We start from the raw sequence: 25,465 nt of genomic DNA on the forward strand, positions 1-25,465 counted from the left end.
TCGATTACAGCTCTGCTCTGCTTTGTTAAAGGCTGATTTGACGTTTCATAATTTAAATTCTTACATTTTATTCCAAATTAAATTTGTTGGTGTTTGTTTTCTTCAAGTAGCATTTACAACCGGAAAAAATAAAAAATCTTTTCGTTTGGAAAAAAGTAATTTAAGTGACAATTTCTTTATTTAAATAATTTGATTAACATCGTTTTTAGCTAAACCCATTTATTTTTGTAGAGAGAATCATAGCGAAGGTATACGATGACTACAGATATTTTAATGGCCCAGGACAATGTCGAAGAGACTCACGCCGAAACCCGAAATCAGTTAGAACAATTTACGATCCTTGCAAAAACAGCCCATGGGGCTGCCTGCTTGGAACTAATCAAGCAAGTCCTAGAAGCACCAGGAATCTATGTTTTTGCTGAGCTTTTGGCAATGCCAAACATAGCTGAGGTGACAATATACAAATTATTTCACAGCTCCAAGATTAATTTTTTGTTTCTAGTTGCAAAATGGTCCAAATGCAAGATACTATAATACACTTAATCTCTTCGCCTACGGAACTTATAAGCAGTACTCACTTAACCCATCTGAATACTTGGAACTAACCACAGCAATGCGAAAGAAGCTCCAACATCTAACGATTGTTTCTTTGGCAATAAAGAACAAGTGCATTCCTTATAGTGTTCTGCTGGAAGAATTAGAAGTCGAAAACGTGCGTCATTTGGAAGATGTGATTATTGAAGCAATTTATGCAGGTAAGTTTTAGTTCTAACATTAAGAAGTATTGAAGAAAATCAGGGACAATAGATGTCCATAAATTTAAATAGAATTTATGTATCTAAGGTCAACAGCTTTGAATCCAAAAATTACTTCAAAATGTTTCCTTATCGCCTCCATTTTTACTGCCATTTACATCAAACAGCACTTACGGCACTACAGTGTATCGTTGATCTTCAAAGTCTGTCAATATTAAAGTCATCTCAGTCATTTTTGGAAAACATCGTACTTTCCAGGATTTCGCAAATAGGAGAGAGAGATTTTCATATTCTTAAATTACGAATGGGAAAATGGTCATTATTTCTTTGAGAATAAGGTTGGACTCAGACTTTTAATCAGGAAAAGGGGGACTGGTGTAAGTGTTACACAAAGGGTTTCTGAACACAACTTAAAAATGTTCTTTAATATTCTATAAAGGAAGTTGTCAGCTTAACTTTATATTTACTATTTTACGTGCTAAAAGGAGAAATTTTGTTATTAGATTGGTTTATAACACTGTTTCCCAGTAAAACATCTCGACTCCCTATATACGAAAAAGGTTAAAAGGGCATATTTAAAAACATTATTTTAAAAAAGGTGTGAAAGTAAAGAAATAAAATAACAAAAAGGTAATTTTTGCAGGCTAACGTTTTTATTAAATTTTAAAGGCATAATAAATGCAACAATTTTAATGCATAAAAAGTAAATATAGACATCGTGGGGTCGGGAAAATAAGAAAAACTAAGAGACAGGGGAGTTATTTTAAAACAAGTCCGATTGGCTTTAAGACCTTTCCGCTTTGATTATTATTTAAAATTTCAACTTGTTTAAAAGAAGAGTGAGTGAGAATAACAATCAACCAAGAATTTTGCCTTTTTATGACACTGAAGAGAAGGGACTTGATCTAAGCATCCATTGTGTTTATCAAGATGTTTTTGTTTTTGTGCTTGCACACATTTTCCCATGCGTTTGAAGTCAATAAAGTGTTTTGACTAAATATTCGGTAGTAAATGATTAGTTTTCAGTTTGTTGTTCTAAAGACCCGTGCATTTTATTCTCAACTTTTTGTTCAACAAAAATGATAACTAAGGAACATTTTGCCGCCTATATAAAATAATTTGGTGATTATTACAAAGGAAGGTGAATAATTGATGACACCAACTATACTTTCTCATGAGAGCAGTGACTTGATTTAATAATCTTCAAATCTCATATACTCGAGGTGAAGTTTGTTCTCTGACTCCGACCAACGACAAATGTTTGTTGTTTTTTAACAAGTTGTGTTTTGACTACTGTTGGATCATGTGCGAAGAAGATTATTGCAGCCCTTTGAAAATCTACAACACAGATTTATGTCTGTCAAAAGTTCTCCTAACATCGTTACATTCTTTAATGTTGAGTTTCTCTTAAGATCTGGAAGCTCATCAAACCCTTAGGTTAGGTTAGGTTAGGTTAAAGTGGCTGTCCAAGTTGGGAACGGGCACACTTAGGTCAGTTTAATGGAACATTGTGATAATACATGAATCTTGAGGCTTCCTCCTAAGCTCAATTAAGTTGAGCCCCTTACGAAAAGTGTGAGGCTGATTATGCTCGTATGATTTAGATCGTTTAGATCGTTAAAAAAGAATGCTCCTAGGTAATTCTTGCGTTTTCGAGCCAGAGCAGAGAAACTGAATTGTTTCCTCCTCTTTCTCGTCCATACAGATTCTGCAAAAGTCATTTGAGAATATGCTTAGTCTCGTGGCGTGCTTTCCTATTAGACAGTATCCGGTTATGACACCTATTATCGAGCTTATATGCGATCTGCTTAGAGTTAGCAAGCACCTTGAACGTTTTAAACCCAGTGTTGGCCAGAAAAGTAAAAAATGCTTAAACTAAGCATACAAATCCTGCAGTAATATGTAAGGATCTGCTGTATAGTTTCTGTTTCTCGAAAGCTCTTTAATCAAATTCAATTTCTCTTTCGAGATAATAATCCTTCTCCCAAGTACGACACTTTGTGTATAGAATAAAACCCGTGAACTTTTTATAAAACATGAATGTTTAATTTATAAATTCATATTAATTTAAAACTTACTTACTTATTTAAGGTGGCGCTACAGTCCTGTGTGAACTAGGGCCTCACCCAACAAACTTCTCCATCTAGCTCGGTCCCTAGCTAGATGTCTCCAGTTTCGCGCTCCAAGTTGGGTGAGGTCACCTTCCACTTGTGCGCGCCACCTGATCCGCGGTCTTCCTCTACTGCGCTGTCCTGCGGGTGCGGATTCGAAGACTTTCCGGGCCGGAGCATTGGTTTCCATGCGCTCTACGTGACCCAGCCATCTTAGTCGTTGGACTTTTACTCTTCTTGCTAAGTCTACGTCGCTGTACAGCCCGTACAGTTCGTCGTTCCATCTTCTCCTCCACTCCCCTTCGATGCATACGGGACATTAGTACTCAATTGCTTTCTTAGTCCAAAGAAACAGCGGTTAGCAAGAGTTATTCTGCGTTTGATCTCAGCGCTGGTGTTGTTTTCTGCGTTTACAGCGGAGCCTAGGTAGACGAAGTCCTTGACTACCTCCAAGGTACGTCTGTCGATTGTGACGTTTTGACCAAAACGTCGGTGTTGTATGTCCTTTCTAGACGACAGCATGTACTTTGTTTTGCCCTCATTAACCGTTAAACCCATTTTTGCCGCCTCTGCCTCAATACTCACAAAAGCCCCATTGACATCACGCTGAGTTCTTCCGATTATGTCAATGTCATCAGCATATGCCAGTAATTGGACAGACTTTTGAAAGATAGTGCCTCTAATGTTGACGTGTGAGCTCTGCACTATTCTTTCAAGCACGATGTTAAAAAAATCGCATGACAGCGCATCACCTTGTCTAAAACCTTTTTTGACATCAAAAGGTTCTGTTAAGTTGTTTCCAACCTTTATGGAGCAGCGTGAATTCTCCATGGTCATCCTGCACAAACGGACGAGTTTGGCAGGGATGCCAAAACTAGACATGGCTCTATACAGCTCGTCCCTGTAGATGCTGTCATATGCGGCCTTGAAATCGATGAAAAGATGGTGGGTGTCGATTTGGTGCTCTTGAGTTTTTTCCAGGATCTGCCGTAATGTGAATATTTGATCAACTGTAGACTTTCCTGGTCTAAAACCACACTGATAAGGACCTATCAGGTTGTTGACGATGGGCTTTAGACGTTCACATATTATGGCAGAGAAGATTTTATAGGCGATGTTAAGTAGACTTATTCCTCTATAGTTGGTGCAGTTTAGAGGGTCTCCTTTTTTCAGGATCGGGCAAACAATACTGAGGTTCCATTCATCGGGCATGTTTTCTTCCGACCATATCTTACAGATAAGTTGGTGCATGCTCCTAACCAACTTATCTCCAGCCGCTTTAAAGAGCTCGGCATTCAAGCCATCTGCTCCAGCGGCTTTATTAGACTTCAACTTAGATATGGCAATCTTTACTTCGTCTAAGTCGGGAGGACGGAATTGTTGGCTTTCGTCGTCTATATCGAATGGGTCATCCTGCCTGACAGCGGGATTCAGTTCTTCGTCGCCGTTATACAGTCTGCAGAAGTGGCCCTTCCATATCCTCACATTGACTGCGGTTCCACTATGATGTTTCCACTTTCGTCTTTGCAGCCTTCGGTTCTAGGTTTATGTACCTGTGAATTTCGTTTCACCTGTTCATAAAACTTTCGAACCTCATTCCTGCTTTTATACCTCTCAACATCTTCGACCGCACGCTTCTCATGCCCTCTCTTTTTCCTTCTGAAAAGTCGGCGTTCATCTCGCCTCTTCTGCTCATAGAGCTCACGAGCAGCTCTCGTCCTTTTATGCAGCGCCGCTTTGCGTGCCTGTTGTTTGGCTGCATTTGCATGCCGACATTCCTCATCAAACCAGGGTTTCCTTGTTGGTGGCTGTTTGAAACCCAGCACATCAGAGGCGGCTTCTCTGATTGCATCTTGGCAATGTTGCCACTGGTTTTCGATACATTGTGTTGGCGGCAGAGAACTTCGAGAGAGGTTACTTGTCACTCGGTCGGAAAAGGATTTGGCGATCTCTGGCGATTGTAGCCGTTCGACGTTGTATCTTCTCCCAGCACCTCCCTGTTTTGCCTTGGGTCTGGAAATCCGAAGTGCTACCCTGGCTACAACGAGGTAGTGGTCCGAGTCGATGTTAGCTCCTCGGAAAGTTCGTACATCCATAATGCTGGAAGCGTGTCTGGCGTCGATCGCAATATGGTCAATCTGGTTGACGGTAGATTGATCTGGAGAAGTCCAAGTTCCTTTGTGGATGTTGAGGTGTGGAAAACGCGTATTGGCTACCATGACGTTTCGCCCCGCAGCAAAATCTATGAGCCTTAATCCATTGTCGGAAGTGTTGTCGTGCAGGCTGTTTTTCCGATTATTCCACCAAAGATATCTTCCCTTCCTAGCTTGGCATTAAAATCGCCCAGGACTATTTTAATATCGTAGCTAGGGCACTGCTCATATGTTTTGTCTAAGAGCTCGAAGAACATATCTTTGGTGTTGTCGTCTTTCTCTTCTGTGGGGGCGTGCGCGCATATCAGGCTAATGTTGCCGAATTTAGCCTTGATGCGTATGGTCATGAGGCGCTCATTGATGCACCTATAGCTCAAGACTTCTTGCCTAAGTCTGGCTCCAATGACGAATCCGCATCCAAATAAGCGCTATTGGTTTTCGTGGTAGCAGTCACCATAGTAAATATCGCAGTTTTTCATCCTCTTTTTGCCCGGCCCATCCCATCGTATTTCCTGGATGGCGGTGATATCTGCTTTATATCGTTCTAGGGCCTCCGCTAATTCTTCGGCCGCACGTGGCCTGACCTAACATTCCACGTGCATATCCGAAGTTCGTTGTCCTTTATTCGTTTGCGTTGGTTGTCAACAGTAAATCCGTCCGTATCCGAGGCTTGTTGGTGCTTCGCAACTTTGAAAGCTTTTACGTGGCCAGGAAGTCACCCCGACGCACAACCCCCAACCTGGAGGGCCAGATCCTAAGTATAACTCCAAGGATGGGGAGCCGGATAAAACCGCTCCTTACAGGCCTGGGCTCCGAATAAGTCGAAGAAGCCCTATAAGGTGTTCACTAAGTAGTTCAACCTTACTGGAACTGTAGACGCCACCGTTGATTCCATCTCGGGAATTCCTCCGCTGCCGTCTGGATAAGGAGAGGTGCCTTAGTGGAAACACCTCTCCCCACCTCTCTCGTTTGCTGCTCTCCAGTTGAGGTACTAGGCACCCGATGTTCACCACGTGGAGGTGAGATTAGGAGTTGATAGACAGAGGTTGGTTTTAAGAAAAACCTGTGGACGCTTGTGTCCTCTTGAATGCACATGTCTACCATTTGAACATCAAATGGTATATTAATTTAAAAACGATATAAAATTTTAAATAATTTAAAATAAGTATTCATTTGATAAGAATATTACATTTGTTTTAGTCCAAATACATCAGGCGAACGTTGATTACACTGGTCGACAATTTAATGTAGACGATAATCAAATTTTAATTTTTCTAAAGTTTTTCTTGGAATTCGAATGCAAAATCAATCTTTCATGTCATGTTTTTCAGATACAACTTTTTATAATTCGAAAAAACTTGGTATTATGCTTTTTGAAGTCGTGTTTTTAAGTAGTCTATAGTCCCACTTTAAAACTCTCGGTTGCTAAAAACGGAATTAGGATTCGAAATCAGCATTCAAAATTAACTCTAAAACGAATTATTTAAAAATTAAATGGAATTACATTTAAGGTTTTTCAAAACTTCAGATGGAATCAAATGAAGATCCATAAATTATCTCATAACTAATGAAAAATTACGTAAACTAAGTACGATACTAAAATGATTCAAACTGTATCTAAAAGATAAGGATTTGTTGTTTGCAAAATCATTATACAATTTATTGTAAAGAGATATATGTTGTGTTTTACTAAGCTGTCTAGTATTTTTTTAAATATCGAAAATGGCGAGAAACGAAGTCAAGAAATGTTAAACCTTTAAAAAAATATTCTTTTGTTTTTACTGGGCTTATTATGAAAGACAACTAAGAACAAAGTTCAGTTGTAATCCGGCAATCGGTATTACCGATCACAACTAGTTGACTGTAACAAGTCAACAAATATTCAACTAAAAAATAGTTGACTTTTTAAGTGTGTTCGGGGTATTATGTAAGCCAGTTTCGTTGTCTTTCAGTTGTGATTGTTGTAAAGATTCAACAACTGATATTTACCGGTATCAGTTATGTAAATTAAAAATACGTTAACTAAATTGAATTCATTATGTTGTTTCTGATTTCTCTTGCTTCTGATGCGGTTACTCCATGGACAAAATCATTGACATCGTTATCATTTGAATAGATCACGTCATCATTTTGAATTTTACCGACATGTGATACTTTAAAATGTTGACTTATGTTATGCAAGGCAAAACTTGCATTGGCTAATTCCGCAGCTCTTTCAGGACTGTAATGCAGTCCTCGAGCAGCTAGAAGGCGCATGAATTTACTTTTTATTACTCCAAACGTTCTTTCAATAATGTTTCTTATTTGTCCCTGTATGGTATTTAAACATGATTCTGGACTCCCACTTTCAACCAATCGAAATGGAGTCATTAGATGTTTCTCTAAAGGATATCCAGCATCTCCCAAAATAAAAGTGTTTTCATCCAATTCATTTAGCATTTCCTTATATTCACTTAAATTATAAACGTATAAATCGTGATTAGCACCGGAATATCTGGAATATATGAAACGCACATTCATTTTGAAGTCACAAACCTGTCGATGATAAATGTTCTTTTAAGAAAAATACTAAAGATGGGATATACACTAACAATCATGACATTCAGACTGTAGTAACATTTTCTATTTAAATAGAGATGTTGAACATTTTTTTTGGTGCTATGATTCGGACATGAGTTCCATCGAAGCATCCTATTACTTCAAGAAATCTGTTTTTCTGGTGAAATTAATCTTCGATAAATTCATCTCGTCATTTGTCATATGAGCCTTTGTCCATTGTAGACTAGCACTTCTTTTAATACTACCGATACTGTTGGCTGAGCAAGGCCTAAATTAAAATCATTACCACTGCACTTTTGGTAATTTCCTTCTGCCATGAAAAGTAGGGCAGTGCATTGTTTGAGAATTGGTGGGATTGCGGACGAATGCTGTGATTGTTTCAAATAATCTTTGATTTCGTTTAGCACATAAACAAATGCGTCTTTGTTGAGTCTAACATAACTTATAAATCTGCAACAAAGCGAAGAAATAAATTCATCACTTCTCATCAAAAAATTTGTTTACAAATTATACTTTTTGTTTGGAAGTTCCAATGTATTTTAGTGATCTCGAATATTTTTTCTCATCAGCACAACATTGAGGGGATTTTATTCTTTTGCATTTACAAGAAACAAATCAATAGAACTCTTCATTTCGTATTATTTTGTCTTTTTTTTTATAAAATTTTGCACTGAATTCAGAACTTTGAAATACCTTAACCTTACGTATTTTATTTTACACAGCTGATTTTGACAAAAACAAGTGCATACAAGTATGCAATGTATTTGGACAACTAAACTGAAAAAAAGATTTTTTTGTTGGCGTTTTTCTTGGGATCGTAACGAAATCCCGCAAAACAAAATCCCGCGTAACAAAATCCCGCCGATTAAATTTGATATTTTTTTGTGTGACACACGCACAGAAAATGGTCGGAGTAACGAAATCCCGCCGATCGCCGCGGGATTTTTCTAATCCTTTTTGGCAGGATTTCTAGTACGGCATAAAAAAGTAATCTGAAAAAAATATTTTATGGAAAAGTAGTGAAAAATATTTGGCTGAAAAAATATTTTTTCCTTCTTCTCGCTTGTTATTTTCTTTGAAAATTTATTTTGATGGATTGTTAGACTATTCGTATGTAAAATTTGATTTTGAAACTTATTCTGGCTAAGTTAGCTTCTTGAGGGTATTTGTGAAAAAATTTATTTTTAGCACGCTTAAAGTCGTATTTAAGCTAAAATCGATTTTTTTCGAAAAAACGCTCCAAAAGTAGAAATCTTATTTTCATCTCTTTGAATATTTTTTGAAGCTCTCAAAAGAACTTTTAAAACGCTTAAACACCGTTTTAAGCTAGTAAATTTTCAAGCGCTTAAGAACATTCCTAGAATGAACGTTCTAAAACGCTTAAAAACGCCTATTAATGGGCAGCGAACTCAACACGCTTAAAATGCTTTTTAAGCGTAAAGGGAGATTCACATATCGAATCAACCAAAACGCGAAAAAGCACTTCGAGCGCTGTCGCCACTCTAAATAAAGCGCTGGTTGAACTTCAAGTTCATATCTCTACGGAGTTCTAAGAAGAACTGAAAATAATGCGAAATGAGCACTACTTTTATAGTCTTTTCAAAGGATGCATGGAAGTTTTTTCAATTGGGTTTGGATACGCCTCCTTTGTACTTGTTGATTCTCATAATTGAGAGTGAGATAGGAAATTTTGCGAAAGCAATCATACAAGATTACAGTCAATTACTTTTGTCTAAAAAAGTTGTTGACATAGGCGCCTGGCTGGCGACTTTACATACCCTAAGCGGAGCAACGGAGTTGCGTGAGCGGGTGCGAACCCCGAAAAGTGGAGTTTAAATCCTGAGATCCCGCGAAGCGGACCACTCACAGGTGCTCTCGTTAAAAAAAAGTTGTTGATATAGGCGCCTGCCTGGCGACTTTACATACCCTAAGCGGAGCAACGGAGTTGCGTAAGCGGGTGCGAACCCCGAAAAGTGGAGTTTAAATCCTGAGATCCCGCGAGAGGGCCACCCACAGGTGCTTTTATTAAAAAAAAGTTGTTGATATAGGCGCCTGCCTGGCGACTTTACATACCCTAAGCGGAGCAACGGAGTTGCGTGAGCGGGTGCGAACCCCGAAAAGTGGATTTTGAATCCTGAGATCCCGCGAAACGGTCCACCCACAGATACTTTTATTAAAAAAAAGTTGTTGATAGTTGTTGATCGCCACAAAACGCTTAAAATGATATCGAAGCGAAAACGAGAATTCCATCCCACGGAACTCTAAAACGCTTAATCACCATTTTAAGCGTTCTCAACCCCAAAAACAATCGCCACAAAACGCTTAAAATGATATTGAAGCGAAAAAGAGAATTCCATCCGACGGAACTCTAAAACGCTTAAACACCATTTTAAGCGTTCTCAACCCCAAACCCAATCGCCACAAAATGCTTAAAATGATATCCAAGCGAAATAGAGAATTCCATCCCACGGAACGGAACTCTAGAACGCTATTTTAACCCCAAACCCAATCGCCACAAAACGCTTAAAATGATATCCAAGCGAAATAGAGAATTCCATCCCACGGAACGGAACTCTAAAACGCTATTTTAAGCGTCCTTGACCCATCCTCTAAGCATGCTAAAAATGTCCTTTACGCATTCAAGGAATATTGCTATTTCTAAATGCTAAGAACATTCCAAGCAATGCTTTACTTACCATAAACCCCTCACTCCATACCTACCTGTTCAGGAGCATTCATTCCCAACCACCTTTGCATGAATCCCGCCGTCTACTGAAGAATTTCCAAGAATATTCTTCGTTAAGTACAATTTTGAAACGACACATTTTTTTCCTTCGTTCCACAGATTCTCACGATTTGATACACAAAAACCAATACAGTCCTGTCTTTCAAACAATCTAAAAAGTATCCATGATTTTCATCGAAGAGTATCTCGTGTCGAAATAATTTGAAAAGGGAGCGAAACGGCGGGATTTCGTTACGCGGGATTTTGTTATGCGGGATTCTGTTCTGTAGGATTTCGTTTTGCGGGATTTCGTTACGCGGGATTTCGTGATGCGGGATTTCGTAGCCAACCCGTTTTTCTTATGTGTTTTTTCTATTGTGTTTCTTTTTAAGCTCTGATCGTTCAAAGCTTGGAATTCGTGTTTCTTTTTTACTTCTGAACATGTTCAGAGCACGCTCCGTGAGCTCAGAATAAATTAACAGAGTAAACGGAGTAAAATGCTAAACACAAACAATTTGATATTTGAAAGCCGGGAAATTAAACAAAATTATCGTCAAAACAATAAAAATGGCGGAAGAGTGCAGAGGGAAAGATAATTTAGAAAAAACTAATTGCATATAGCATTTTAATGAATCAAATTTATTTCGGGCGTCAAATGGACCAACGCTATGAATGTTTTATTAATTAATTTGATTAAACAAAATTTTGAACGCATTCAAACAGACTACATTTAAAATCAGTTTAGTGCTCAAGTTGTTTCATAATTAAATCAGAAAGCTCTGAACCTACTCTGCTCAGAACTCTACTCTACTCTGCTCGCTCAAACTCTGCTCAGAGCTCAGCTCTGAACAATGCCATGTAGTTGTCTTCAAATTGAGTTGTCTTGATCCATAATAGTGCTTTACAACAGCAAAAAAGGTAATTTTGTCGACCAATGTTGGGTTGAAATCGTCATTTGTCCTGAAATCCTTCGTTCAGTTTAGTAAAGTAATAAGGTCAGCCGTGTCCATATCACCAACGCATGTATTGTTTTTTTTGTTGCGTCGAATTCGATGATTGGATTTAATTTGGGTTCTAGAATTCCAATTTCTATTTATTTATTTTATTTTTTATAAAATTGAATTTTTATTTCGTGTACTTTTAATATTTATTTATTTTATTATTGTATGTTTACTGTATTATTTACCAATCCGGTAAACAAGTATACATATATTGCCCATTTTGTATCGATTTATTTATTTCCGCAACATTATTTTCATTTAAGTACTTCATTTCAAATTATGTATCAACTTGTTCATCTTAAACATAATAATAAGAGACGGACGTTTGGAATAATTCCAAAACTTGGTTTCCTAAATTACTTCAAAATTCAACTTTATTAGATAATCATACATACAAGTTTATAAGTAAACAAGCCAACAAATATGTACAATTTCTTTTCAATACAAAAAACACAAGAAGGCTTTGGTCATTAAAATGAGTTTGGCTTTTTCATTTTGTATGGATGGGCGTTATATATTACATTGTCGGTCTTTCATGCATCCTTTATTCATGATAAGTATGAATGTTGATTCTTTTAAGCCCTATTGTTTATACCCTATTTTGATGAAAAAAGTTTAACTGTTTTGTATTTTTTTTGTAGCTAGTAACTAGTGATGACTTTGTCTTGAGCTCTAAACCAAAATTAATGAAACCAAAACCATTTTTAATGAAATACCTTATTTTTAAATGCAGTGAATTTGAATTAATATATGCACATATATTGCTTGCATTAAAGATGGTGATACTTTTAGTCACTTTGTATAAATAATAAAATCCGTTAACAACTGATTGGTAATAAACGAATATTAATATTTTTGTTTCTAAATGCAAAGCGAATAAAAAAAAACAAAAACGACTTTGTGCTAAAGTTTGTCTTTTTTATTTTCTGTATCTTTGTACATTGAAAACAACTGGAAAAGAATATATAGTGATAAACAAAAGTAGTCATATGATTTCAATATTTTGAAAATATATCTTAAATGAAAGATTGTAACTTAAAAGCAATTTATTTTTCACTCTATTTATTATTAACTGATTTACTTATTCGAAAACAACAACAAAAATTAAAATTCAGACTGCACCCGCCCAATTTTGAGCGATTACACATTTATATGAACTATTACTTTTGAAGTAAAGTATTAACTGTTTTAGTCCTCGAAAATCTCAACTTATAAAAAAACTTCTTTTTTTTTAATTTGTACCTTCATAATTACTTACAATTTTGTTTATTTATTTCTCGGTTTAAAAATATAATAGAGTTTAAAAAAGATAGTTTTTGTTCTTTTTGAATATATACACACAACATTCAAATTAAGAGTACATGCTTAAGATTATTTTTTTTAACTATAAAACTTTGAATATGTATTACATATGACTATTTATTATTTCAGGACTGTAATATATCCTTAAGCTGTATGGCGTAGCACGCTTTATATTGCTTTATTAGGCACAGCTTGCTTCAAACAGTAGCCAGACAGCCGCAGATAAATAATTAGATCTTACCACGAAGATTTTCAAGTTAGGAATTAATTTTATTTACAATTCTTACAGCTATTTATACCTAAATTATTTCACAAATTATTTGGGCTATCGCCACTTATGACAAATAATTATTCTTTGATTCTTCTATTATACAAAATTTTTTGTGACAATTTTATTACTCATAATTTTGCATTCTGGTGCAATTTAATAAAATACATTCTATGCCACTCATAATGCATCGTCACCAAGCGATGTCATTGCACTCGATTCTGTTGGTCAAAGGGAACAACAAAACTATGATTCCAAACAACTATGGTATAATGTATTAATGAAAGTTTTACGATTCATTCATTAAAAAATAAATGTTATTACATTACAGAACATAAAATGTGCAGAATAACATATAAGCTCAGCTCTAGCTGCTAGTGCTTACAGCTGGGTTAAATAGAAAAGTTTGTAGTGGGGAGGTCGAAGGTCTCAAACCTGGCACCGATCCGTTTTATGTGGTCAAAAGGAACCGGATTCCGAAAAAGGCTCCAATGATTGTTTACGTTTATAATAATTAAATATGTAAGTTCAACTTTCTCAACATTTTTAATACAATTTCTATGTTTTGTTCAAAAGGGACAGATGTAAGATATTTTATTTTCTGGTTGTGAAGTGTTGTATGTTCAGTTGTTGGTTTCATTGGCAGAGGTGACAATTGGGGGTGGTTTTTTGATTAACAGGCAGTTGTGTGTTAGTTTAGAGTGACCCACTCGTAGTCTCAGGAAGTATTTACTTTTTTTCGCCAATTAGAATCAGCAAATTTTAAGAGATATTTTTTTTTGTTGGTTGATGGTAATATGAGATTCCATGAACTGTGTTGTTAGAAACTAAATTGTTTTTCATATCAGCGTGTTCGTTACCTTTTTTTCCGTAATATACCAACAATTTTCAGCTTTGACCCTAGCTTTACGATTATGTCTCTAATTTTGCTTACGATTGTTGAGCCGTTATTTATGTTTTGTAAGGCTACTAATGTTGAAAGACTGTCTGTACAGTCTTTTTTGTTTTCATTGCTATCTCTGTTGATCTTAAAATCGCAAGAGCTTCGGCGAAGAATGCAGGTAATTAAGGTGGTGGTTTTCCTGCAGTTATAAGATTGTTGTTTGAATTTACAACGCCGAACTCTGAACCTTCCTCACTTTTGGATCCATCAGTGATGAGAGTTTTCCATTCTTTGTATTGGTTTAAAAAGTTGAATGTATTTTTTATTCGATGTAAGTATGTTTTTGGAATCCTGCGCCGGTTTAGAATTTTCACAAAGTCGGAATGAAACGGTGAGCAGAGTGGCATATTTTGCTTACTAGTCGAGATGTAAGTAAAGAAGTTCTTTTCTTTTTTCAATTGTAAGGAAACCACCTTTCGAGAGTATTTGTTTGTAAAAGTAATGTGATAAACGCCCTGAGACTGAATTTAACAGCAGCATGGTAGGGTGTATGGAGCACTTTAATGTTACTTTTAGCAAATTTGACGTATATACGTTAATTAATGTCAATGTATACAAACAAATATTCTTTTTTTAAATATAAACAAAACAGTCAAACTAAGAGTACATGCTTTTTTTCATTTCCAGCAAAAAAAAAAACAAATATTTAAATTCGACACATTGTCTCAAACTATTTTCAAAGTTTTAGACATCTTATTTAAGGAAGATGAATGACGCAATTTTCTTTGAATTCAGTTGTATTTTTGATTACAATGGAAATAGTTTGTATATTCTACGTAACCTACAGCTTTTATGTATTGTTTTTAAATGATGTAAAATTACATTTCTGGATGGGAGTGGTATGCTGCTTTTATGTATCGCACGAACTTGCTCCAGTATCCAAAGTGTCTGTTGAAAAATATTACCTATAATTTAAGATTTAAATACCTGCAAAATAAGTTTGTCTTAAAAAATTTTAAATGTCATTTGATTTTTCAAATAAAAACTTAATTTTTCAGAAATGTTTTTATCTGTTTAAAAATATGTTTGGGTCGCACTACCTCAATCAAAAACAAAAATGTTGACATTTTTAATCATCATATAATATAATGAAGACAAAATGGTTGCTTTGGGGAAAAATTATTTTTATATTATTGAAATTAAGGGTGGGGTCGGCAAGGTTGTAAGAGACTATAGTCTTAATAAATTAAATAAATTGGTTGACGCAACAGTCCGTTGGGAACCAGGGCCTAGTGACTTACAACTCTCAACCATTCCTGTGTGCGAGTACTGTTGTCAGGAATAGAGGGGGCCTACAGTTTTAGGCCGAATCCGAACGGCTAATTTGAGAAAGCACTCTTTCATGACAAGAGTTACTCTTGGAGAATTTGTCAATTCCTCGCAAGAGGCAGTACCCGTGAAAAAGACTTTAGATGGCACAGGCAGGGATCGAACCCAAGACCTCTGGCATGACAGTCCATCGCACTTTTTTTTTTTTTTTTTTAATTCATTTTTATTTATTCTATCTTAAACCTATCTTAAAGCTAGACAAAAATTCATAAAACTAGCCTAATTATCCATAGCTTACAACTAACTTAATGGTCCCATACGGACACTCTAAGTTAAACTATAACACTTAATACTAATGCCTTTCGGCCCTAAGATCTATTTTACTTCATTTAAATTTTATTTCATTTATTTTTGTATTTATTAGAAAATTTGAACAAAAAACTAATATCAATATCCTTTTTTTATTTATTTTTACTTACAAACTACTTAAAATAAGGTCCTTAAATAAAACTTAAAACTAACTAAAACTACCTATTCTACCTATAAACTACTTAAAACTAGAACAACCACAGCAAATCTAACGTTTTTTGTTTTTATATTTTACTGTCTTTCTTGTATGTTTTTTTTTTTTTTTTTGATTTATTTTGTTTTTAATTTTCTTTGTTTTTTGTTTTTTTTTTCTCTTTTTTTTAAATTTTTTTTTGTATTTTTTTTTTGTGCCACCATGCCTATTCTACTTAAAACTAAACCCTAAAACTATATGTAAGCCGGCCAAGGCTTAAAAACCCCATCCCGACTACCCACTATCAAGTGCCGATTGAAGCCACCAAAACTGGTTCTCCTGCTTCACCCTATCAGTTCGGTCCCGCTCGGACACAGCCCTACTGAACCGAAGGAGCTCCGCTCCGCCTTGTGTCAAGACGTCCCGATTGTACGGGAGTCGCCTATCCACGGTTCTTCGTCTGACGTGGTAGATTAACGGAACTGCCAATCTATCCTGTATCAGACCGCATTTGTCTAAAAAGAGGAATGCCTCTGGTGGAATGAACCCGCTCAAGCGTGCACTTTCAAAATACTCGTCGTTCGGATAGAACGCCCCGAAAATTAAATTGTTGGTCGAAGACATAGCTCTTGCAATGTGACCTCGAACGAGTTTTATCACGAAATTATCAATTCTGTTGATTCGGGCCCCGTTTTATAGGACCTCGTTTGAATAGTAATGCACATAAGAAGATTCGGCTGTTCGATATAGGCCGGTACAGCGTCGTAAACACTGCCGCTCGAACACCCGAAACTTCTCCATCTGGGAAGGGGCAACATTGAACCACACAGGACAACCATAAACAATCATTGGCCGTATGAGGGCCATGTAGCAAATTACCTTCACTCTGGGGTCCGACTGCTAAAAAACAGCCGTTTCGTCAGAGCGAAGGCTCCTCTGGCCCTGGTCAGAGCAGCATTTATATGTCTGTCGAAATATAAATACTGATCTAACCAGATACCGAGGTACTTCACAACACTTTTGCTCGCTAATGGCCGCCCATGAAGATCAACGATGACCATCTTGCGCCAATTCTTGCACGTATCCCTCGTGGCCCTAGCCAACGGCGTCCGGAACAGAATTGTCTCCGACTTCTGGACATTTATTTTCAGTTTCCAGTCGTCGCAATATCGCTGAATCTTGTCGAAATCACGCTGCAAAAGAATTCTAATAACCTCAACCTTTCGGGCCGTTCTGTACGCAATTAGATCGTCGGCGTACGCAATTGCCTTTGTAAGACTACCTATCAGATCGCTGGTGTAAATGCTGAAGAGAATCGGCGAGTTCACCGCTCCCTGTTGAAGACCATTTTTAATTGAGAATGTTGTGGTAGAAGTTACATTGCCACTTTTGACAACAAACTTTCTACCGTTAAGCATATCAAAAAGTATATACAACAATGGCTTGCTTATGCCAAGCCTGCTCAGTTTTAGGTAAAGGCCCTCTAACCATACGGTGTCAAAGGCCTTTTCCAAATCAACCAGAACAGCACCTGTGCATTGTTGTTTTGATTTATTCCATTGGATATCAGAAACGAGTTTAGACGCAGCATGAATTGTGTCATGACCCGCCTTGAACCCGAACTGTTTATCCGGAATTATTTTGTTGTCCGCAGCCCACTTGGTCAGAGCCCTATTAATGATCTTTTCGAAAACTTTGCTGATGCTCGGAAGAAGACTTATCGACCGAAGATTTGACGGGTTGGAGTTGTCCTTTCCCTTTTTAAAAGTGATTAAGTAGGGCTCTGTTTTCCAGGTCGTGGTTGGGGCGAATGCTAACATTCACCTTGTACACTTGCTGGAAAGCAGCTCCCACCGCCTCCACTTTTTCCTTCGGATCTTCAATTATATAAAAGTCATCGTCAAAGATGGCTTCTTCTGGATCTATTTGCGCTGTCATGAGTACGTCTCTGTTTTCTTCGGTTCTTTGGAGTTTCAGACTCGGAAGGTCATTGTCGTTCTTTTTTCTGAATATCTTGTTGATTTTAGGGAACATACTAGGGTCGCTCGAATTAACTGACCGGATCTTGCGGTCCCAGTACTTGTTAATTGATAGCCTGTAGTTCTCCTTAATCAACAGATTGACATTTTTTATTGACGACTTCATTGTCCTAACCTCCAAGTCGTGTGGGTCTGTAAGTCGTCTGTACAAGTTTTTGAGTCTTGTCAGTAAGCCACTCTTGTGCTTTCGCAGTGCGTCAATTGTCGCGTTTCTGTAAGCGTCCATTTGGTCCCGTTCTCTGTACTTTGGGATTGTCCGTTCCATCGTTCGTTTTATTGTTGCCATGGTGAAATTTTAAATTGATTCCTATCAAATAACTAAACAAAAAATATATATGTAGAAGAAATTTAATGAAAATATATCGTTTTTGAAAATTCAAGATTTTTAACCATGAAATTAAAAAAAAAAACGTAAACTAGCTTAAAACCTTAATTTCGAAGTTTGAATCGACGCAATGGTTTATGCTTTAAGGCTAGGATAGACAGGCAAACAAATGGATGGAATTTCATGTTTTATTAAAATATGGAGTTTAAATGCAAATGCATATATGTATGTAGGTCTTATATGTCGCAAGTAAAAATTAAAGCCATTTTGGTTGAAAACAAACTATTACCATAAGAGGAAAAGGTAAGGTAATTTTTCTTGTGGAAAAAATATTAATAGTACATGATAGCAAAACAAAATTGTAAATTGCTTAATGCATTCCATATATTTCGACCATACGCTTTTTTAATTAATCAACTTATTTGCAAAATTCTGTTATGAAAGTAAGTTTTAACTGTGTACGCAATTGAAAAAGAATTTAGGTACAGAAAATTAGGACTCTTGGAAACATAATTGTACAAGGGCTTATTAGGTGGAAGTCCTAAACTAAAAAAAATATAGAAAAGGGATACAATTCAATAAACTAACATATCGCCCCTTTTCCAACATTTTATTTTAAGCGATATTTTGAATAAAAAAGAACACAAACTATTAAAATTTGTTCGTAATACGTGGAGTCATACAGAGTCTTTGTAAATACATTTCGTTTTATTTAAAACCAACATTTCTTAAGCAAATAAATCAACCGTTCATTCGTTAAAAGTATATGTATTGGTTTGCGAATTTCTTGTAATCTTCTATCTTTTTAGATATTAGTAGTTTGGCTAATAATGTGTTCATAATTTTTCAAAAAATGTACTTAGTCTTTACAAAAAAATCTAATTAGCCAAAACTTCAACATCCCTTTAATTTCCATTTTGGACCATTAAACATGTTTTTCCCTTGGAAAATCTATCTTCCAATTCGTAAAAATAATTGTCGAAATTGAATTCAAAAAAGTTCCCGAGAACATACTCGTAACCATTATATCCTGAAACATATATTAAACTGGTACAAAGAACCTGAAATGTCTTCTTTTTTTATGCAAATAGCATTTTGAAGCAAACCACTATCCAGATTTCATAATTTTAGATTGAAATTTAGTATTGGATCATAATAAATATTTTATATATTAGATATAAAATTCTCCTGTAGCAGTGTTAGTTGCCATACTGCTCCAAAACGACTTAACCAATTATATATACATTTGGCAGGTCAGAGAATAGGTTTTTATTCATTTTTTATTTTTATATTTCTTACTGCTATTGTAAAATTGCATCAACATCGTACACCGTGCCACGATCTTAATATTCAGTGACACTATTTACAATGAAGCATTGATTGCTATTGAGGATCTTTGCTTTATCATTGCCAACTAACCACTCAGTCATTAGGGTATGCATTCACCAGATCGAAATGCATATGATTTAATAAGTCGCAATGAATGAGAAACAAAGAACCATTTATGACCAAATCATGCTCGCAGTTTCGGCAGGACAAGGTGGATTCTTTTTTTTTTGATGTACCAAGTGGAACTGGAAAAACATTCGTTATTTCGCAAATTCTTGATAAAATATGATCAAATAATGGTATCGCATTGGCTGTTGCATCTACTGGCATTACGGCAAGTTTATTTGATGGAAGCAAAACAGCTCATTCAGTATTTAAACTGCCACTAAATTTTCAAAATAACCCAGGTAGGTAGTAAAAATAACATGTCTCCAATGTAAAAATAACATGTCTTTTCATCTGGGTTGAATGCACTATGACACACAAACATTCGGTTGAGGCGTTGAACAGGACAATGAAAGATATACAAAACAACGACAGACTATTTGAAGGCACTTTTTTCACGTGATTTCAGACAAACACTCTAAGTTATTCTGCGTTCAACGTATGCTGATGACAATAACGCGTGCTTAAAATCATCGCCACTGTGGCGTAATATTGAAAAAGTAAAACTGAAAGTAAATATGCGTGATCAAATGCTTCACGATCCATCCGCTGAAACATTCTTAAAACAACTGTTAGATATAGACCACGGAAAAGATATGTTACCAGTCGATTTCTGCACGATAATAATTTACAAGATACTCTCATTGACCAGATATTTCCCGATGTATACAGACGACTTGGTGTCATGTTAATCTATTGATACAGTTTGTGATGCTACCGAAGCTGTCAACTACCCCAACGACAGATGTGCTAATTCAATTCAAATGCCTTCAATTTCCAATTGGATTGACTATCAATAAGTCTCAAGGCCAAACGATGTCTGTCTGCCGCTTATTTTAAGGACTTCATGTTTTTCATACGGACAATTATACGTGGCGTGATCTCGAGTGGGTAAACCATCCAGTTTGTTTGTATTGGCGAAAGATGGAATCACAAATAATATTGTACATTGTTGCATTAAGGGATTGATATTGATAAAGAAGAATACGAGGAGCCACCTTTAAATATCGATATAATAGGCTATAATTTAGACTGTCTTTTTTTCGCCACGCTCTAACCAAAAAGCTAGTTGCATTGAATATCGAAATCATCATTTAAGTATTTTGAATCAGTCTAATATACATACATACTCAGATGTTATACATACCTTTTTGTTTGTTGAGATTTACTGAAATTCGAATTCTTCTCTTCATTTCAGATATTATTCATGGAAAACTTTTTCAAAACAATAGGTTTCTTGAAATCGATTTCGCACAGGGAAGGGATATTCCACCTGGTTACACAAGTAAAATTGCTAATACCTTACAAGAGTGGTCGGATGCATGCGATGCCATATCGAAGTGCATTGAAGAGCAAATTAATCGTGCAAATTCAGAAAAAGCTAAACGCTTGAGAAAGAAGGAACGCATAGACAAAGAAGTAAGTATTTTTTAAGTTTTGTTTGAATGTTGTCTTAACGATATGTTATTTTATTTATGTATGTATATTAACTGGAGAAAAGATTTTAAAACTAAATATATTGGTTGCATTCACAAAGCTAGTGGCTACGTAGTCAAGGGATTCTGATTGGCTAAAACTAACTACAAAAGTAGTTGAAATTTCCCCTCCGACGTAGTGTAAAAAATTCGGCCTCAAAGCTAGTGGAGAATGATTTAGACGTTTCACAATCAGCTGCTCGGTAAAGTAACACGAATTCAAAATGAAATAAATTGTTCAATATTTTAATACAAAAATAAATCATTCAAATTGTGTCTTAAATTTGATTTTATTGAATTTAAAAACACAAAAGATAAGTTAAAGTTATCAGATCAAAAATGTTTCTTATTTTATATATTTTCATTTGTCAATAATATAACAGTTCCAGATTGACTAGCTTTGTAGTCTAGTTTTGCATTCACAAAGCTAGTTGAATTTTGACTACGTAGTCACAAGCTTTGTGAATGCGACCATTGTTTGACAAAACTAACTAACAACTAAACCCCCGTTTTTAAAAAAAGTCGTCTATAGAGCATTATAGCACTTTTTAGTCTCCTGTAGATAAAAACACATATGTAAGTCTTTCCTGCACACACAAAAAAGTCTCCCAATGTGATTAGGACATATGTAGGTACATATCCAAAGCAAGTCTTACTTCAACATATTTCCCGTTGCATTCCATTTGTTTTAATTAAATAAATAAATAAATTGGGTAGCCCAACAGTTTGTTGAGAACTAGGGCCTAGTGACTTACAACTCTCAACCATTCCTGTGTGTAATTTCTCTCGTCAAAACGATTATCATTAACGATATCGTCAATAAATTGCTTCACGTAACTTTATCACTATCGTCTCGTTCAATCGATTTTAGTATAAGTTCGTTGAGTATATTATACTATGACTAAAATGTCAAAATGAACTCAACGAAAGATAATGCTTGTTCAATAGCTTGAAAATTTTGATAAACTTGGGTTTTCTCTATGAAAAATTTTGAAAATTTGCAAAAAATGTATTGTTAATAAACATGCCACTTATTTTATGATGGTTATTTTTATTGTCACTTTTTGTGTTTTCATTTTTTGCCGCCGAAGATAAAACTATAATATCAAAATGTTTGTCCAATATCTGATATTTTTGTAAATCAGCTGCAGTAATAAACCCAATTTGGTACAAGGGAAGGAAGTAAAGACTTCATTTTATCCACAGTGAACATAACTTGGCTTCAAAAATATTTAATGTTTCCAAAACTAATTTGGATTAGTGCTTTTTGCAAGAGCGATACTTAAATCGTTGCCTGTCGGATATACCAATGTTCCTCCGCCCCAAAGTTTCAATAGTTACAGCAAATTTTAATATTGAAGGTATATACATTATGTATATAGAACGACAACCGTCTGGCAAATTTATTGTTTATAATATCATTATAAAGTCCTCTTCTGTAATTCAAAAACTACAATTGTTTTATTTATTTAACAACAATTAAGAGAGATTATTAATGTCTTGTATATAAAAAAATGCCTACATTGGGGTTAGAATAGATAGAAGGTTCCATTCATCTCTTAATTTTCTTCGTAACCGAATTCATTGTATTTTTTTGAGTTTTTATTTTCATTTTGTAACGAAACTAAACTACATCAACACTTTTTTACTTTAATTTGCTTAGTTGTCAATGGAAATTAATAGCATACAATACCTACTTAGCTACCGTGCAAACGCTATCGTTTTGACGATATCACTTTGACGATTATCGTCTTACATAAAGTGAGACTATCGTCGAAACGCTATCGTTTAACGATTATCGTTTTACGGAATGACCCCCCTGTTGTCAGCTATGTTTTTGTTTTAATTATTTAAGTTATTTTCTCTTTGTTTTGTTAAATTTACTTTTCTTTGTTGTTTATGTTTAAACTCAAATGAACGCGACAGAAACCATCAACCACCATAGCTATATTTGAGAGACTTAAATACTTTTTCTAACAGTATTATAATAATCTAACAATGAGATTAATATCTACTAAATAGTTGTAAGGTAAAGCTTAGCGTTGCAATCTATCCGTGCGTCATCGGTTTCATTTGTATTACATAACTAATTTCTCATATACATTTTAATGTTAGCTAATGTGTGCCTCTCTAGGGACTAGATTATTTATGTCAATCCTTCGATGAGCTACAACATTTCAGTAATAAATTGTTTCGGTGAACCACTGATTTATAGAAAAGAGTTAGAACGTTTCATTTTCAGCGGGAATAAAAGCTTAAATTAAATATTTATGATTCTCTGTGATGGGAATTGATGCACATTGAAATTGTCGAATTCAATTTGTGGTAGAGACAATCAGTGCCAATGCAAAAATAATTTATTAATCCTGCAACAATAGAATAATTGAAAAAAAAACTGGGCCTAATAATGTTTTCAAAAAAGTTATCCCGAATGGGTTTGAACTACAGTCATAGAATACCTATATAAGTTCAATATATTTAGATTCAATTACATACCATAAATAATTAAATGCTAACTGTATTATAAATTTCTTAAATTGAAATTGGTTCAAATATCTTTTAATTACTAAGTGTAACTATGAATTTTTATATACAAAGCTAAACAATTAAATAAATATGTCGTTTTTTGTTTGGGCAAAACTGAAGTAACTGTTAAGAAAAAAATCATATCGTGGTAACCAATGCAGCATCATAGACGTGGTTTTTTGCTTCAGTCAATTAAAATTGTTGTTGCTACCTAACAAATGTTTAACAATACGATTTTCTTTTAAAGTTGCCTTAGTTTTGTGCAAACAAAATAGTAAACATGTAAATATAGTAAGAACATTTAGTAATTAAAAAAAGATACCAAAGAACATTTTAACCGATGAAATAAATAAACTTGCAAACATTGTGTAAATTAGCTTATGAGGGGACGAAATGCTGTTTTCAATTCACTCGCAGCTAGACCTGAAACTATTGTTTTGACCATTACTTATCCTTATCCTTCCCAATTTATGTGATCGCACAATGTATAAAAACAGAACTATACAATTTCAATCATATTATTATATATTCTTATAAAATTTTACATTTTCAGTTGATAAATCTTAAAAAGACTCTAAAAACCCAGCTGAACGAATCCGATGATGTTATGCAAACAGAATCACGTGAATCGTCTACAAGTCATGAAGCTCGTAAGAAATCATGCAAATCTAAGTCTGCTCGTCCTTCTGGTAAGTCATCATCGTAAACACCTTGTATTTATTTTATTTATAAATATAAAACAAAATAAAACTCTTAATGTGAAGCAAATAAAATTGTTGTTCATTTCAAATAATTTGTATTGTATTTTGTCAAAATTCTCAAAAATAAAATGTATTACAAAAATGATTAAAATTATTCTTTATAGGATCTTTTAAATTTTCATCACTGGGAAAGTAATATAAATTAGTTCATATCAGCCCGTATCCTCATTGAATTTTAAAATATTGCTTAAAGCGGATCAGGATCTATTAAAGGATGTAATTTTTTACAATAACATTTTTCCCTTTAAAATGTTTCTTTCTTAAATTCTGAGCTTAATTTGTTTAATAAATTCTACCTCCGATATTTAACTTAAAAAAAGTGTTGTTTTTTATTTGTAGTTTTAAGTCATGTCTATTTTGAAATTCGAGGGCAAAACTAATTTGCTAGAATAGATCTATTTATGTATATCTTAATATATATATAGATTAATTGTCACGAGTTGTTTTTTACACTTTAGAATTTTCAGAAAGTACGATCAGAGACCCATCATAAGTGCATGTGATAGTTGTAAGTAAGAAAATAATACAATTATTGACTACACACGCACAAAATACAAAACATAACTAACAAATAACTATTAAAATAAATAAATTGGGTGGCGCAACAGTCCATGAAGAACTAGGGCCTAGTGACTTACAACTCCCAACCATTCCTGTGTGCGAGTAATGTTGTCAGGAATGGAGGGGACCTACAGTTTATATACCGAATCCGAACGGCTAATTTGAGAAAGCACTTTTTCATGACAAGAGTTACTCTTGGAGAATTTGTCAATTCCTCGCAAGAGGCAGTACCCGTGAAAAGACTTTAGATGGCATAGGCAGGGATGGAACCCAAGACCTCTGGCATGACAGTCCAACGCACTAACCATCATGCCACGGGTACTACAACAATTAACTATTACAGAACAAAAAAAATATGAGAATGTTTACGATAGTGGAGCACTAGTTCTAAACAATGATTTTAATCCCATCTTATCTATCGATGAACAGTTTAAGTTATATAATAAAATATTCATTCGAGCTTCATTCTTCCCATAGTTAGTTCTATGGAAGTCAATATGTATAAAATCAAATGTACGCTGGTGATGAGTTTCGTCTCGATAATTCAAATGTACACAAGATAGCAACTAAGGTGCATCAATTTCACTGTTAATGAGTTGATGAAGAAATATTAAGTCATTATTAACACGCCGTTGATGGAGAGATTGAATTTGAAAAAGCTGAATACGATGTTCATAGTGAGGAAGATAGGATCAT

The 25,465-nt window shown here is 35.0% G+C and overlaps 1 protein-coding gene across 2 annotated transcripts; it reads left to right on the forward strand.

Annotated features, from left to right (window-relative positions):
* LOC129951988 (COP9 signalosome complex subunit 7) lies at window positions 1-24,527 on the forward strand. Of its 2 annotated transcripts, none has more exons than XM_056064391.1 (6): window positions 1-155; window positions 232-450; window positions 503-755; window positions 20,645-20,865; window positions 24,001-24,136; window positions 24,313-24,527. In XM_056064391.1, the coding sequence occupies exons 2-6, from the start codon at window positions 256-258 to the stop codon at window positions 24,342-24,344; spliced, it is 837 nt and encodes a 278-aa protein (XP_055920366.1). In that variant the 5' UTR covers window positions 1-155; window positions 232-255; the 3' UTR covers window positions 24,345-24,527. The 2 variants fall into 2 exon arrangements, with proteins under 2 accessions (XP_055920366.1, XP_055920367.1); XM_056064392.1 differs by having other exon boundaries at window positions 5-155; window positions 210-450.
* The last annotated feature ends 938 nt before the right edge of the window (window positions 24,528-25,465 follow it).

The sequence above is a fragment of the Eupeodes corollae genome, chromosome 3 (genome assembly GCF_945859685.1).
Source record: "Eupeodes corollae chromosome 3, idEupCoro1.1, whole genome shotgun sequence".
NCBI lineage: Eukaryota > Metazoa > Arthropoda > Insecta > Diptera > Syrphidae > Eupeodes > Eupeodes corollae.